Source organism: Sapajus apella, unplaced genomic scaffold, assembly GCF_009761245.1.
Source record: "Sapajus apella isolate SASKATOON/1434 unplaced genomic scaffold, GSC_monkey_1.0 scaffold5, whole genome shotgun sequence".
Classification (NCBI taxonomy): domain Eukaryota; kingdom Metazoa; phylum Chordata; class Mammalia; order Primates; family Cebidae; genus Sapajus; species Sapajus apella.
The window spans coordinates 16,209,234-16,226,765 of record NW_022436945.1 but is presented as its reverse complement, the minus strand read 5'-3'; the positions used below and the strand labels follow the sequence as shown (position 1 = coordinate 16,226,765).

The 17,532-nt window shown below is 36.9% G+C and overlaps 1 protein-coding gene across 2 annotated transcripts in view; it reads right to left on the bottom strand.

Moving 5' to 3' along the window:
• TBC1D19 (TBC1 domain family member 19) overlaps positions 1–15,741 on the bottom strand; it is a 146,491-nt gene extending 130,750 nt beyond the window's left edge. For both annotated transcript variants that reach the window (XM_032273647.1, XM_032273642.1), the window contains exon 1: positions 15,182–15,741. In XM_032273647.1, coding sequence (XP_032129538.1) covers positions 15,182–15,280 — 99 coding nt within the window. In that variant the 5' untranslated portion in view covers positions 15,281–15,741. The remainder of the gene's footprint in view (positions 1–15,181) is intronic.
• Between the last annotated feature and the right edge of the window lie 1,791 nt (positions 15,742–17,532).

The window sequence follows — 17,532 nt, the reverse complement described above, 5'->3', positions numbered from 1 at the left end:
TCTCTCTCTCTCTCTCTCTCTCTCTCTATGTGTATATATATATATACACACACACACACACACAAACAATATATATAAATATATAAATAAAAACAATATACATAAATATATAAATACATATATTTATACAAATATATAAGTATATATAAACAAAAAGCTAAAACAGAAGTGATATTTTAAAAGGATATAATGTCCCTTCTCACATCAATCCCCAAAATATCCTTGTCATGAGCTTAATTGTTTTGTACTTTTCTAATTTCTCTCAAGAGCCCATCCCCACCACAGAAGAGAGACTCAATTAAAATATGTTGAATTACTACGTATCTTTATTTCTTCCTGACACTTTTGGATCTTTCTAAAACTGTAGATCAGACCTGTTTCTATAATCCTAGTAGTCCCAGTGGACACACACTAGCCAGGAATAAGTTCTACTTTCAAATGGAAAGTTTTGGCTCTGCAAAAGCTGACTATGCCTTATGCTCAATCTGTGCTGTATAATTCCAGCCCTGCTCTGGTTTCTCTCACCTGAGGATGGATCACTCACTGGTTTTATTTTGCTGACATCCCCAAGCTGATCATCTCATCCCCTTCTCTTCCAGCACTGGCTGTCTTGTCCCCTCTTCATCCGCATCTTTATTCTTAGCCTCCTTTCATGATATAATTTATGCCTGAAAGTGTTCAGTTCACATTTAGTAACCAATTTTCTTTTCATTTTTAATTTTTTTAATTTTCCTGTATTTTTTTATTTTTATTTTTATTTTTTTATTATACTTTAAGTTCTGGGCCTCTCATTGCAACTTGGTCTTACCTAATTCAACTCTACATGACCTTCTATAAACAACTCAGTTTTTTCTAAAACCTGAAATAAAGCATGAAGAGATATACTTACACAAAGCAAACCTGCATTTTAGTATTTCTCTTATCCCTTACATATGTATTTTTTGGGGGGACAAGAATTTTCTTATTTTAAAATCCTGTACACTATTACTCATTTCTTCACTGTTTTAACTTTTCAAGATTAAAGGACAAACAACAGCCAAAATATTTATGGGTAAGGATGACAGCACTCCCTGGTTCATACCAAAGGTAATCAGGGTTCCTGACTTATGACAACAACCTATTAGTTGCATTATTCCTTCTCTCTTCAAAGCCTATCTTCTTTCACGTTCCTTCCTTTTGCAATTCTATTATTTATAATGACAAGCTGAGCAGCAAAACATTTTAAATACTTAATGGAATGAAAATAACATTTAGGGTATTACACAACATCCATTTTAAATAGAAATAATGCATGATAACATAAAATAACGTGGCTGATCTGGTGCTAATCACCCCAGTGTCTAGAAGATGAGTAAGCAAATCCAATTTTTTTTTTTTTTTTTTTTTTTTTGTAGACACAGAGTCTCACTCTGTCTCCCACACTAACATGATCTCGGCTCACTGCAACCTCCGCCTCCTAGGTTCAAGCAATTCTCCTGCCTCAGCCTCCCAAGTAGCTGGGACTACAGGTGCATGCCGCCACACCTGGCTAATTTCTTTTGTATTTTAGTAGAGATGGGGTTTCACATGTTGCCCAGGCTGGTCTTGAACTCCTAAGCTCAGACAATCCACATACCTCAGCCTCCCAAAGTGCTAAAATTATAGGCATGAGCCACTGCGCCTGGCGAGCAAATTCAATTTTAAGATGCAGGTTGACTTCCTAAAGTAACTCAGAAAATAAAAAACATAGCCTTTTTGTAGAGAATACAAAATTTTACACACTCTTAAAATAAAAAACTTCAACATATAAAGGGATATATTAAAATAACAGTCAATGTTTAAGAGAAGAGCTAATGGTGAGGGGTGGGGAACCTAAAAATCACTTGTATTTGGCTTTGAAATATTCTGTGTGATTTTTATATTTCCAACTAAATTGGACAACACTGCTCTAGCACTTTCTGGATATACCCAAACAGATAAAATGAAGGCAGTACAGAAGATGCTGGTGGCAGGAAAATGCCCTCTTGATTAAATTTTAAACAGCTTGTAACAAACCACCAGTTGTTTAAAAGTATATTATTAAAGCTGATTGTAAAGTTGCCTTTAAAGAGTTATTTCTATTAAATGTCAGTGCCAATGGATATAAGCTAAGGCAAATTTGGTATCATAGATTCTCTTACAAGTCCAAGACTACATTATTTTTAAAAATGTATAATTATATTATTTTAAAGTATGAATCTATAATATTGTAGATCTCTCTAATACATCTATATTGATTTTACAAATACACCTATATAAAATATAGATCTTAGTTTATTTATCTTAAGAACCAACCAAACAACTTTTTGAGTTTCTTGTGTAAACATCTCCTGATTCCTGCTTTATCCTTCTTCCTATTGCCTTGCCCAATTTTCTATTACTTCAAGAATTAACCTCCTGATGTTATATGTACAGATCCATAATCCATTATTTGAAATCCTGAAACCTGAAAAGCTCTGCAAACCAAGTTTTTTCCAACTGAATTTGTGGTAAAATCTGTCCTGACTTGAACCCATGTGGTGCAAAATTGACAAGAGAATATTTAGTCATTTATCACACTTAATGTAAAAATTCATGCATTTTGTTGCAGAAATATTAACGTATACAATTACAAGGTGCTGCCAGATCCTGATAGGGATATTAAATAACATACAAAATATGCATGCATTACCTTTCTATAATTTAAAAAATAATATGAATTCCTTAATATCTGGTCCTTAGATTTTGCACAAGGGATTATGTATGGACTTGTATATACTTATTTGTAATACTATCATCTCTTCATGAGGGCAAAAAGGATTAAAATGTGGTTAATAATGAATACTATTGACTAAATATTAATGCTGCAATACAATAAATAGTAATGTCTTATGAAATGTAAAATATACACAGATTTAAAATGCATATCAAAATAAAGAAAGGGGTGAGTGAACTGTTATAAGTTCTAGCATTATATTACAGGAAAATAGTAAAAGCAATAATGTATATAAAACTATAATCAGGAATAAATGCTATAACTCTATAGTGTAGCTACCTAAAGAACAGTAAAACAAGTTAATGAAGAGGAAAATATAATAAAGAATTTGAATAATCCAAAAGAAGGCAAAAGAGAAAACAGAATATGAAGTAGATCAAATAAGAAATATTAAGATGTGAGTTATAAAACGATATAGTTGAGTAAATTCATTAAATGTAAATAGACCAAATAATACAATTAAAAAACTATTTAAAAAAATACAAAGGCCTGGTGCAGTGGCTCATGACTGCAATCCCAGCACTTTGGGAGGCTAAGGCAGGAGGATCACCTGAGGTCAGGACCAGACTGTGGGGCCAACATGGTGAAACCCCATCTCTACTAAAAAATAAATAAATAAATACTATAACTGTCAATATGGATTTTTAAGACAACTATATGACGTTTTTACAAGACATACCTGAAATACAGTCACAAAGAAGATGAAAATTAAAGGATAGAAAAAGCCATACCATGCAACCAAAAGAAACCTGATGTAGCTATAATAACACCAAACAAAACAGACTTTAAGGCAAGAGCCTCCCTAGGGATAAAGAAAGATACTCATAACGATTAAGAGGTTAAACCAACAGAAAAATATCATAAGATCAATCCGTATATAACCACTAAAAACCCATAAGCACAAATTTGAAAGACTTAAAAGGAGAAACAGATGAATACATAATCGTTGTGGGAGACTTTAACATATTTATTTTAATAGTTGATGGAACAAAAAAAAAATCAGTAAGATTATCGAAGAGCTGAACAGCATAATTTCCAACCTGGCCTCAGTGACATATATAGGTAATCTAACCCAACAATAGCAATACAAACATTCTTTCTGAGATCACATGGAACATTCAGCCAAACTGACTATATTCTGGGCTATTAATGCAAGCCTTAGCAAATTAAGCAAATCAGCAAAGCAAGCTTCAGCCTAGAAATCAATAACAAAAATATTTTTTAAAGTATCTTAATTGCTTGGAAATTAAGCAATATACTTCAAAATAGCCCTCGAGTCAAATATTAGAAAAATTTTAGGAGATATTAGAAAATATTTTAAACAAAAGGATAACGAAAATATTACTCATTAGGACTGTGGAATGCAGTCAAAACAATGCTCAGAAGAAAAATTATAACCTTACATGCATGTTTTATAAAAGAGGAAAGACTTCAAATCTACAGCACAAGCTTCCATTTTAAGAAACTAGAAAAATAACAGCAAATCAATCTCAAAAAAAGTAGGAGGAAATTAATAATAACTGATCTGAAATTAAGAGAAAATTAGTAAACCCCAAAAGTTCATTGGTGAGACTAATAAAATTAATAAGCCCCTAGCAAAATTGTTCGAACACACACACACACACACACACACACACACACACACACACATTACCATTATCAGAAATGGTAACAAATTTTTTCAGACATTAAAAATAAATAGAGGTTTATTATAACAACTTTAGGCCAATAATTTATACAATTTAAATAAAAACAAATTCCTTGAAAAATGTAACCTATCAGAACAGACAATAGAAGGCATAGAAAATCCAAATACTTTTATATCTATTAAAATGAAATCTGTATAGGCCAGGCACAGTGGTTCATGCCTGTAATCCCAGCACTTTTGGAGGCTGAGGAGGATGGATCACATGACAGCAGGAATTTGAGACCAGCCTGGTCAAAGGGCAAAACCCCGTATCTATTAAAAATACAAAAATTAGCCAGGGGTGGTGGCACATGCCTGTAATCCCAACTACTCAGGAGGCTGAGGCACGAGAATAGCTTGAACCTGGGAGAGGGAGGTTGCAGTGAGCCAACATGGTGCTACTGCATTCTGGCCTGGGCGATGAAGTGAGACTCTGTCTCAAAAAAAATAAAAAATAAAAATAAATAAATAAATACATCTGTATTAAAAATCTTGCTAACACAATACTGAAGGAAAACAAAGTTGGAGAATTCACACCACCAACCTCAGGACTTATAAAGCTATGCAATCATGCCAGTGTGGTATTGGTGAAAGAATAAACAAATAGGTCAACAGAACAGAACAGAAACCTAGAAATAAATCTGCATAAACATCGCCAACTCATTTTTGACAAAGGAGTAAAAGCAAACCAAGAAAGAAAGACAATCTTTTCAGGAAATGGTAGTGGAAGATCCACATGCAAAAGATGGGGTAGGAGGAGAAAGAGAAGATAGGTGGTGGGGGTGGGGGTGGGGGACAAGAAAAGGAATCTAGAAACAGACCTGAGACCTTTCACAAAAATTAACTTCAAATGAAGCATAGACCTTAATGTAATATACAGAAATATAAGACTTCTAGAAGATAACATAGGAGAAAATCTAAATGATCTCAGGGTTTAGCTATTAATTTCTAGACACGATACCAAATGCACAATCCATAAAATAAAAAATTAAAAACTGATTAATTGGACTTCATTAAAATTAAAAACTTCTGCTCTTAGAAAGATAATGAAGAAAATAAAAAGACTAGCCACAGATTGGAAGAAAATATTTGCAAAACAATTGTACCCAAATATACAATAAATTCTTAAAATTCAACAATAAGTAAACAACCCAAATAAAAAATGGGCAAAAGATCTGAATAGACACCTTACCAAAGAAGACACACAGATGGAAAATAAACATAAAAGGATACTTAATATCATATACCTTTAGCAGAATGCAATAATAAGATATCACAACACACATTAGGATGGCTAAAATCCAAAACAGTGATAGCACCAAACGCTGAGAGGATGGGGAACAACAGGCACTCTCATTTACTGCTGGTGGGAATGCAAAATGGCACAGCCTCATTGGAAGATAGGTTGTCAGTTTCTGATGGTTAACCACTGTCTCACCACACAATCTATCAGTTGTGCTCTTTGGTATTCACCAAACATAATTGAAAATTTATGTCTAGACAAAAACCTACACATGAAGGTTTATAGCAGTTTTATTCATAACTGCTAAAACTTAGATGTAACCAAGATGTCTATCAACAAGTGAATGCATAAACAAACTGTGGTACATCCATACAATAAAATATTTCTAAACAGAAAAAAAATCAGCTATCAAGCCATAAAAATACAGACAGGAACATTAAATGAATATTGCTAAGTGAAAGAAGACAGTAAAATAACAATATGCCATGTAATTCCAACTATATGACATTCTTAAAGGCAAAACTACAGAGATAGTAAAAAGTGGTTGCTGGAGTCTCAGGGGGAAGGGAGGAATGAACAGGTAAGCCACAGGGGATTTTTAGGGCAGTGCAACTATTCTCTGTGATACCGGAATTGTGAATACATTAATACAGGACATTATGTATTTGTCAAAACCCATAGTAGTCACATACAGTGGTGAACACCTGGAATTCCAGCTACTTAAGAGACTGAGTCAGAAGGATCCCTTGAACCCAGGAGTTTGAGACCAGCGTAGTGAAATCAACATAGCAAGACACTGTCTCTCTCTCTCTCTCTCTCTCTCTCTCTCTCGCTCTCACACACACACACACGCACACATACACACACACACAAACATAGACCTGCACGACAAAGAGTGAACTCTAATGTAAACTATGAACTTTAGTTAATAATAATGTATTAATATTAGCTCAACCAAAATAAATGTACCACACTAATGCAAGACATTAATAATAGATGAAAGTGTGCAAAGTAGAGGGATAAATGGAAACTGTACTTTCTGCTCAATTTTTCTGTACATCTAAAGTCTATTAGTTAAAAAAAATATTCTCAAATAGAAAACTCCAGACACAGGTCTCATTGAAGAATTCTTCCAAACATTTAAAAAATAATAAATATCATAACACTCTTGTGGCAAGTAGAAATTTTCAAAGGGAGGCAACATTTCCCTACTCATTTTATGAAGCCAACATAACCTTGATATAAAAGTTGACAAAGATGGTTACAAGAAAGGAAAATTACATACCAGTTGTTCTCATGACATTACAGCAATCTTTATATACTAATTATTGGAGTTCTGTTAGCTTCACTGTAGAAAGACATTACAAAAGAATGACACCGCCAGCCTAATAATAAGAAAAACAGTACAATATTCAAAAATCATACATTCTGGACCCATCAGAAAACTTAAGCTATGAGACAACCAAGTGAATTAAATTCCAAGGAGTAACAAGCTCCTTCAAGGACAAATGGGATTCCAAATTACTTCACCTTTAGCAGAGCACAGGAGGAAAAGAAAGCTACCATACAAGAACGTAAGAAGAAATGAACTAAACTGTTAACTATTATAGACAAGATGTGGGCCACCATGTCAGTTTGGAAAAGCTGGGAACCCAAATGCAACGGGGTATTCACACTCATCTGCATATTCTTTTCCACATGTCTATGCCAGGTGCCCATACAAAAGATTGAGAGCAGAAAGCTACAAAGAGCGCTCTTTTGTGGCACAGGTGTGCAAAAAAAGACAGGCTGCCACTGCAGGACAAGCATAAAACTGTGCTACCTTGGCCAAACTCTCCTCTCATCTAAAGCAAAGGACTAAAACACTGGGGGAAGGTTCAGAAACCCTCCCATTCTGAAGACAAGGCAGTAATTCATTGCTTCTGGGGGTGGGATAGATACAAAAACCCTCAACCTCATAGGAAAATAAGAAAATTATATTGGGCCCAGGATCCTATAACAACACAAAGCAGAGGTAAACTAGCACTAGGGCAAGGGCAGGTATGGGTCTTTGACACAATACTTGCCACAGATACAGACAGAGCTGGGCTGCCAAAGGGATAAGGAAATGGAACATGCCAAAGCTGGGAAAGCACCACACCAATGATAAAGCACATGGACAGAGTCAGAAGAATAAACGACTCCTGCACCTACCGTGAGCCCAGGATTGAGTAACAAACAACAGACTTCTGCTGGGGACAAGAGCACAGAGTAAGATCTCCCCTGAGGAACAGGCAAGGAAAGACTGAAGAAAGTCAAGAATGTAGTAGAAACAATGAGAAAAACTCTGTAGTACCCTAAGATCTATGCCAGGCACAAAGTAACAGCAGTCTACCACTGGGTTTTGTTGTTGTTTTTGAGATGGAGTCTCGCTCTGTCCCCCAGGCTGGAGTGCAGTGGCATGATCTTGGCTTACTGCAACCTCTGCCTCCTAGGTTCAAGCAATTATCCTGCCACAGCTTCCCGGGTATCTGGGATTACAGGCATGCACCACCACGCCCGGCTAATTTTCATATTTTTAGTAGAAACGGGGTTTCACCATGATGGCCAGGCTGGTCTTGAACTCCCAACCTTAAGTAATCCACCTGCCTTGGCCTCCCAACAACCACTGGTTTTAAAGGAGTTTGAAGCCTGTGGTATACTGAAGGTAATCACAACAATAACAAAACCGACTGCAACAGCACATCAAAAAGCTTATCCATCACAATGAACTAGGCTTCATCCCAGGGATGCAAGGCTGGTTCGGCATACACAAATCTATAAACGTAATCCATCACATAAATAGAACAAAAGACAAAAACCACATGATTATCTCAATAGATGTAGATAAGGCCTTCAACAAAGTTCAACAGCCCTTTATGCTAAAAACTCTCAATAAACTAGGTATCAATGGGACATATCTCAAAATAATAAAAGCTATTTACGACAAACCCACAGCCAATATCATACTGAATGGGCAAAAACTGGAAGCATTCCCTTTGAAATCCTCACTAGACAAGGATGCCCTCTCTTATCACTCCTATTCAATATAATATTGGAAATTCTAGCCAGAGCAATCAGGCAAGAAAGAGAAGTAAAGGGTATTCATTTAGGAAAAGAGGAAGTCAAATTATCTCCATTTGCAGATGACATGATTGTATATTTAGAAGACCACATTGTCTCAGCCTAAAACTCTCCTCAAGCCAAATAAGCAACTTCAGCAAAGTCTCAGGATACAAAATCAATGTGCAGAAATCACAAGCATTCCTATACACCAATAACAGACTTAAAGAGAGCCAGATCAAGAGCAAACTCGCATTCACAACTGCTACAAAGAGAATAAAATACCTGGGAATACAACTAACAAAGGATGTAAAGGACTTCTTCAAGGAGAAGTACAAACCACTGCTCAAGGAAATAAGAGACGACACAAACAGATGGAGAAACATTCTATGCTTATGAAAATGGCCATACTGCCCAAATTAATTTATAGATTCAACGCTATCCCCATCAAAATACCAATGACCTTCTTCACAGAACTGGGAAAAAACACTTTAAACTTCATATGGAACCTAAAAAGAGCCTGCATAGCCAAGACAATCCTAAGCAAAAAGAACAAAGCTGGAGGTATCATGCTGCCGGACTTCAAACTATACTACAAGGCAACAGTAATCAAAACAGCATGATAATAGTACCAAAACAGAGGCATAGAACAATGGAACAGAATAGAGTCCTCAGAAGCAACACCACACATCTACAACCATCTGATCTTTGACAAATCTGACAAAAACAAGCAATGAGGAAAGGATCCCATGTTTAATACATGGTGTTGGGAAAACTGGCTAGCCATGGGCAGAAGGCGGGAACTAGACCCCTTCCTCACACCTTACACTAAAATTAACTCCAGATGGATTAAGGATTAAAACATAAGACCTGACACCATAAAAACCCTGGAAGGAAATCTAGGCAAAACCATTCAGGATATAGGCATAGGCAAGGGCTTCACGACTAAAACACCAAAAGCAATGGCAACAAAAGCCAAAATAGACACACGGGATCTAATTAAACTTAAGAGTTTCTGCACAGCAAAAGAAACAATCATTAGAGTGAACTGGCAACCAACAGAATGGGAAAAAATTTTTTCAATCTACCCATCTGACAAAGGGCTAATATCCAGAATCTACAAAGAACTAAAACAGATTTACAAGAAAAAAAAAAAAAACCCATCCAAAAGTGGGCGAAGGATATGAACAGACACCTTTCAAAAGAAGACATCTATGAGGCCAACACACATATGAAATAATGTTCATCACCACTGGTCATTAGAGAAATGCAAATCAAAACCACATTGAGATATCCTCTCATGCCAGTTAAAATGGCTATCATTAAAAAATCTGGTGACAACAGATGCTGGAGAGCATGTGGAGAAATAGGAACACTTTCACATTGTTGGTGGGAGTGTAAACTAGTTCAACCATTATGGAAGACAGTGTGGCAATTTCTCAAGGATCTAGAAATTGACCCAGCAATCCCACTACTGGGTATATACCCAAAGGACTATAAATCATTCTATTATAAAGACACATGCACACATATGTTCATCATGGCACTGTTTACAATAACAAAGACCTGGAACCAACCCAAATGGTTGACTATCAATGATAGACTGGACAAAGAAAATGTGGCACATATACACCATGGAATGCTACGCAGCCATAAAAAATGATGAGTTAATGTCCTTTGTAGGAACATGGATGAATCTGGAAACCATCATTCTCAGCAAACTGACACAAGAACAGAAAATCAAACACCACATGCAAACTGACACAAGAACAGAAAATCAAACACATGTTCTCACTCATAGGCAGGTGTTGAACAATGAGAACACATGGACACAGGGAGGGGAGCATCACACACTGGGGTCTGCTGTGGGGGGCTAGGGGTGGGATAGTAGGGATTGGGGAGGGTAGGGAGAGGTAATGTGGGGAGAAATGTCATGCATAGGGGATGAAGGGATGGAGGCAGCAAACCACCTTGCCATGTATGTAGCTATGTAACAATCCTGAATGATCTACACATGTACTCCAGAACCTAAAGTACAATTTAAAAAATTAATAAGTAAATAAAAAACCCAAACCTAGCTTGATCCTTGTCTATATTGACTGAAGCCCCCACACTCAATAAGGATATAGAAAACTGAAACAAAATTGTCTACCTGACCTAATTGACAATTATGGAACAGAAATAGCAGAATAAGCATGCTTTTCAAGTATATATAAAACATACAAGATAAAACATATTCTGGATCATAAAAGTAAATAAATTTTAAAAGCTAAAATCATACATATTTTATTCTTGACCATAAGAGAATTAAACCAGAAATCAAAGAAAGAAAGATACTGGTAAACAATGCATTTATAAATAACCTATGGGTTATTAGAACACATAAAATCACAAGAGAATTTTTTAAAATTTTGAATTGGGTGAAAATGTCAATAGAATATAGCCTAATTTATAGACACAGAGAAAGCAGTACACAGAAATTTAAAGCATGCTATTAGAAGAGAATAAAGGTCTCAAATCAAAAATCTAAATTTCACCTAAATGGCCAAAAAATGCAAATTAAATCCAAAGTAAGCAGAAAAAAATGATAAATGGAAAAATCAGAGATATTGAAAACAAAAATAATGAAAACAAGAGCTACTTCTTCAAAAATATTAATATAATTGATAAATCTCTAGCCAGATTAATTAGGGGGAAAAGATAGAGCACATATTACAATATAGAGAATGAAAGAGGGGCTATCACTACAAATCCTACAGACACTAAAAGAAATATAAGGGAATAAACAATTTTATATGAGTAAATTCATTAAAGTAGATTAAGTATGGCAACTTCTTGAAACATAAAAACTACAAGAGCTTACAGAAAAAGAAATAGATAATCTAAATGGCCTGCATATATTTTTAATTAAACTTTTTAATTAAAATTTTAATTAATTTTTTTAATTAAAAATGTGTCTATAAAGAAAACTCTAGGCCCCAGTGACTTTGCTGGGACTCTACCAGCTATGTAAGGAGAAAATAATATTAATTCTATATAAATTCGTCCAGAAAATAGGGAATACTTCCCACCTAATTTTGTAAGATCAGCATTACCTGATATCAAAAGCAGACAAAGTATTACAAGAAAAATGAAAACTACAAATAAATTTCTTTTTCTTTTTTTTTTTTTTGAGACAGGGTCTGGCTCTATCACCTAGGCTGGAGTGCAGTGGTGTGATCTCTGCTTACTGCAACCTCCGCCTCCCAGGTTCAAGCCATCCTCCCACCTCAACCTCCCGAATAGCTGGGACTACAAGTGTGCACCACCACACTAGCCAATTTTTGTATTTTTTGTAGAGATAGGGTTTTGCCATGTTTCCCAGGCTAGTCTCGAACTCGAGCTCAAGCAATCTGCCCACCTTGGCCTCCCAAAGTGCCGGGATTACAGGCATGAGCCATTATGCCTGGCCACAAACCAATATCTTTCATAAATACGGTCAGAAAATCTTCAGTAAAATATTAGCAAATTGAATCAACAAATATACAAAAAGGATAATGCATCATAACCAAGTAGAATTTATCTCTGGAATACAAAATTGGTGCAACATTCAAAGCCGATCAGTATTACTCATTGTATCAACATGAGCAGGAAAAATCATAAGAGCATATCTACAGATATAAGAAAAGTATTTAACAAAGTTCAACATCCATTCATGATAAAGCTCTCAGAAAACTAAGGATAGAATAGAGCTTCCTCAACCTGAAAAAAAAAAAAGCATCTGCAAAACATTGCACTGGAGGCATTATGAAGTACAATAAGTCAAGAAAAATAAAAGGCATACAGATTGGAAAGGAAGAAGTAAAACTGTCTTTAATTGCATATGATTCATATACCTGGAAAATCTTAAGTAATCTACAGAAAAGATACTATAACCAATACATAAGTTTAGCAAGCTCTCAGAATACATGGTAAATAGATCAATATCAATTGCATTTCTGTATGTTAATAATAAGCAATCCAAATTAATTCATCCTTTATAATAGAATCAAAAACAATGAAATACGAGGAAATCTTAACAAAGAGTGTGCAAGATTTGTGTGCTGAAACTACAAAACACTGACAAGAGAAAATAAAAACAATATAAATAAATAAAAAGAAAAGCTATGACCATGGGCCAGAAAATTTAATATTGTCAAAATGTCAATTCTCCCCCAAATTGATCTACAGATTCAACATAACCCCAGTCCAATTTTCAACAATTTTTTATGACTGAATTCTAAAATTTATATAGCAAAGCAAAGGACCTAGAATAGCCAAAATAATTTGGGGAAAAAAAAAGGAACATAATGTTACAAAAAGCAAGATAGTGTGGTATTGCATGATAAACTAATAAATCAATGGAACAAATAGCCAGAAATTGTGTGTGGGGTGGGTGTGTGTGTGTGTGTGTGTGTGTGTGATTGATTTTTGACAAGGTGCCAAGGAAATTAGCAGAGAAAGGATAGGTTTTTCAACAAATCAATACTGGAAATACTGGATATCCATATGGAAAAAAAAAAAAAAAAAGGCTTACCTTGAACCATATACAATGATTAACTCAAAACGGATCACAGACCTAAATCTAGAAGCTAAAACTATAGAACATCTAGAACAAACACATCTAGTAGAAACTTTTTTAAGACCTTGAGTTAGGCAAAGATTTTTAGATAGGGCACAAAAAGCACAAACCATAAAACAACTGATAAAAATTTATGTCATCAAAATTAAGCATTTTTCTCTTTCAAAGACCCAGTTAAGAACATGAAAAGATAATCCACAGACTGAGCCAGGCGCAGTGGCTCATGTCTGTAATTCCAGTACCTTGGGAGGCCGAGGCGGGCAGATCACCTGAGGTCAGGAGTTTGAGACCAGCCTGGCCAATGTGGTGAAACCCCAGCTCTACTGAAATTACAAAAAATTAACTGGGCACGGTGGTGGACGCCTGTAATCCTAGCTACTCAGGAGGCTGAGATGGGAGGATTACTTGAACCTGGGAGGGAGAGGTTGCAGTGAGCAGAGATCGCACCACTGCACTCGGCCTCGGTGACAGAAGGAGACTGCGTCTTAAAAAAAAAGATAATCCACAGACTGGGAGAAAATATTTACAAGACACATATCTGATAAAGGCTTATATAGAAAGAATCCTTACAACTCAACAATAAGACAAACAACACAATTTTTTTCTAATGGGCAGAAGATTTGAACAGACTACTTCACCAAAGAAGACATAAGTACATGAGAAAACATCATTAGTCATTAGGGAAATGCAATAAAACCTGCAATAAGATACTATTGTACTTCTCCAGAAATATAATTAATTAATAAAAATAAATAAAAGACTGGCAACATCAAGTGCCATCAAGGACGCAAAAACAACTGGAATTCTCAGAATTGTTTGTAAGAATGGAAAATGATACAGCCACTTCAGAAAAGTGTAGTTTCTCATAGAATTTGACATTACACTTACCAAACAACTCAGCAGTTCCAACCCTAGGTATTTACCCAAGAAAAAAAGAAAACAAATATCCAAGCAAAATCCTATACCAGAATGTATACATCAGCTTTACTTATAATGTCTAAAACTAGAAAGCAACCCAAATGCCCTTCACACAATGATGGATAAACAAACCGTAGTACATTCAAACACTGAAATATTACTCAGCAATAAAAAGGAACAGAACTACTGAAATACCAATGAAATGGATGAATCTTAAAAGCAATGTTAAATGTCAGAAAGCAGGCACAAAATGTACATACTGTATGATTTCATTTATATTACAGTCACAAAAAAGCAAAGATCTCTATCAATCTCGATCAATCATCCTCAGTGCCTAGCATGTTATAAAATATCCAACAAATGCTAGGTGGTGGACGGATAAACGAGGAATCATTGCAGGGAGGGTAAAGTGCAAGAAAGTGATACATTGACAAGAAAGCAGAAAGGTACCTGGGGGCCCAAGTTCACCCACAGGACGGAAAAAGTGAGGGAAGGCGTGGTCCAAGCCACCTTCAGTGAGTCCAGCAGCTTAAAAAATTAGACCCTTGTAAATTACTACAAGAACAGGCAAATGAGTCAGCAAACTAAGCGTTTCTCTGGTCTGAAAAATGGTGTGATGTGCCCCACCCTTCTTTAAAAATCTGTTAACCACGCCTGGGGCTGAGGCAGCAGAGCTTGCACTGGACAGGGAGGTGGGGTTTTTTTGTTTGCTTTGTTTTTTTGTTTGTTTGTTTTTTGTTTTTGTCTGTCTGTTTTTTGAGCACCAGAGCGGAGCTGGAAGGTCATTGGCGAGCTCTGGCTTGGGTGAGGAGGGTGAAGAAGAAGAGACGTCGCCGCAGCCCCGCCCGTCTCCATCCCTACCCACTCGGCCTCACTTACCCAGGCCTGCCGTTCCAGCTGAGAGTACAAATTGGAGCCCTTGAGCTTTTGGACTATCTGGGCAATAATGAGCGAGAGGTCCGACTCCTCCTGCAACATTTCCCCTGCCCTAGCCCGCCAAACCGCGGGGATAGGCCGCAGGCGCGGAGCGAACGGGCTACCGGGTCCAATTCAGGGCCAGTGACACTTCTCCGGGACCTTATCACACTGGGACTCCTCCAGCGGGCGTTACCAGGCAACTGCCGAGCCGTGTGTCCGTCCCTCTCGGGTCCCCTCAGCGCCTGACGGCCCCAGCATCTGCGTTCCGCCAGCAGAAAAAGACCGGGGCAGGGAGGAAGCTTTTCATACCATTGTTCCTGCCTTGTCTGTGGTTGAAGAACAGAAGCTGATTCCTTCAGAGCCACAGCGCCTCTGATGCACAAGGAGGACACGGAGAATTGCGCGTTTTACTATACAAAGGATCATTCTCTTCCCCCTCTCAATTTCTGCAGAAACGGGACTGTGGCACGCAATGATACTGCGAATTACACCCAAGAATTGTTAGGCTCTAACACTAGCTGCGTGAAAGTGCGACAGTTTCCGCCTCTGTAAAATAACACCCAATTCGCAGGGTGTTGTGATGATTATCTTAAGTAAAAATCGTGAAGGTGCCTAGCATTGTACCATAGCACACCATTTTACTTCATTTTCTCTCGTTTCTCTAGAGTCTTATACCAAGAATAAGTAGACAATTTCGTCTCATCTAACAACTACAAATTAACCAAGAGACATTATTGATAGGTTTTCTGCAAACCATGAGCACTTCAAGGATGAATAAGACATTGTCCCAGTCTTCAAGGAATTTACCGTCTAGATTCATCCTCTTCCACGTATTCATTCGTTCAAGCATTTATTAATAATTCATTCAGCTTTCAACTTATTGAACATTTACATAAAAGGAACCGTGTCGGCACAAAGGTTTAATAAAATATGGTTCTTGCCTTCAAGGAAATACAAAAAAGATTTTTAGCAGAAATAAAAGCAACTGATTTAAATTATTGAAAGACATCCCAAAAGGCTAACAGCACCTCCACTCCCCCACAAAAAAGGCCTAGTGAATAATACACACATTAGAATAACCTCAGAAAAGTAATCGAAATTAAGTTCAAATGTATATATGCATATTTTGTTTGTTTGTTTGAGACAGTCTCACTCTGTTGCCCAGGCTGGAGTGTAGTGGCCTGATCTCGGCTCACTGCAACCTCTGCCTCCCGGGCTCAAGCGATTATCCTGCTTCAGCCTTCTGAGTAGCTGGGACTACAGGCCCACCTACCACCAGGCCCGGCTGATTATTCTTGTATTTTTAGTAGAGACGGGGTTTTGCCAAGTTGGCCAGGCTGGTCTCAAACCACTACTGACCTCAAGTGATCCACCCACCTCAGCCCCCTAAAGTGCTGGGATTACAGGTGTAGGCCACAGCACCCAATCTGTACATGCATATTTTAAGCAAGGCAAAAGTAGGATTTCAAGAAAATAGACCAAGATTGCTGCAAAGGATACTCTAACTAGAAACAAAAGAGATCTTGTTCAATCAAATGCAGGTTCTAATTCAACAGGTCTCTGGGGAGAACTGGTAAACTGCACTTCTGACAAGTCCCAAGATTGTGATGCCGATGGTCCAAAGGCTACATTCTGAATAGCAAAAGACTAAAGCAGGAAATAATACGAATTCAAAGAGCCCGGCCCCAGCCTCTATGCACAACACTCTGACATCTATAACACCACCATCCAGAATACTGGGATGGTAAGCACAAATTCTAAATAACTCCCTTGGTAAACTTTGTTTATCAAACCAAGTTTACAAAGAGGCAGGCAGGAAAGAAACAAAGCACTTAAAGGCAATTAATGACAGACTCTATAAAATGCAGTTTCTCTACAAAACATTCTCTCACAACTCAGAATTTCTCAAAGCTGCAAATAAGTAGATATTGTCAACTCTTCCATCTCAACACTCCACGCATCTGTGACTCCCACCACAAACCTTACTTTGAACAAAGGGAGAGAGGCAGTTAGACAGACAGAGAAGAGAGAGCGCTACCATAACAGTTCCTTTAAGATGGAAAGAGATGGAGTAATGAGTTGCTAAAAAGATAAAGATCTTCAGCTGAAAACAGTAATAGAGCATTGAAGGCAGAGCTAAAGCCGTAGAGCAGAAGAAGAGCATAGTGCTTGGAGTCAGAAAACATTCTGGCTTCCTTCCTAGATCTGAGAAATGTATGAGTCTTTTTCCCCATCAGAGTTTCATTTTCTTCTCTCTATCAAGAATGTAAAATATCCAACTAAGGGAATAGTATGAGGAACAAATATACCAA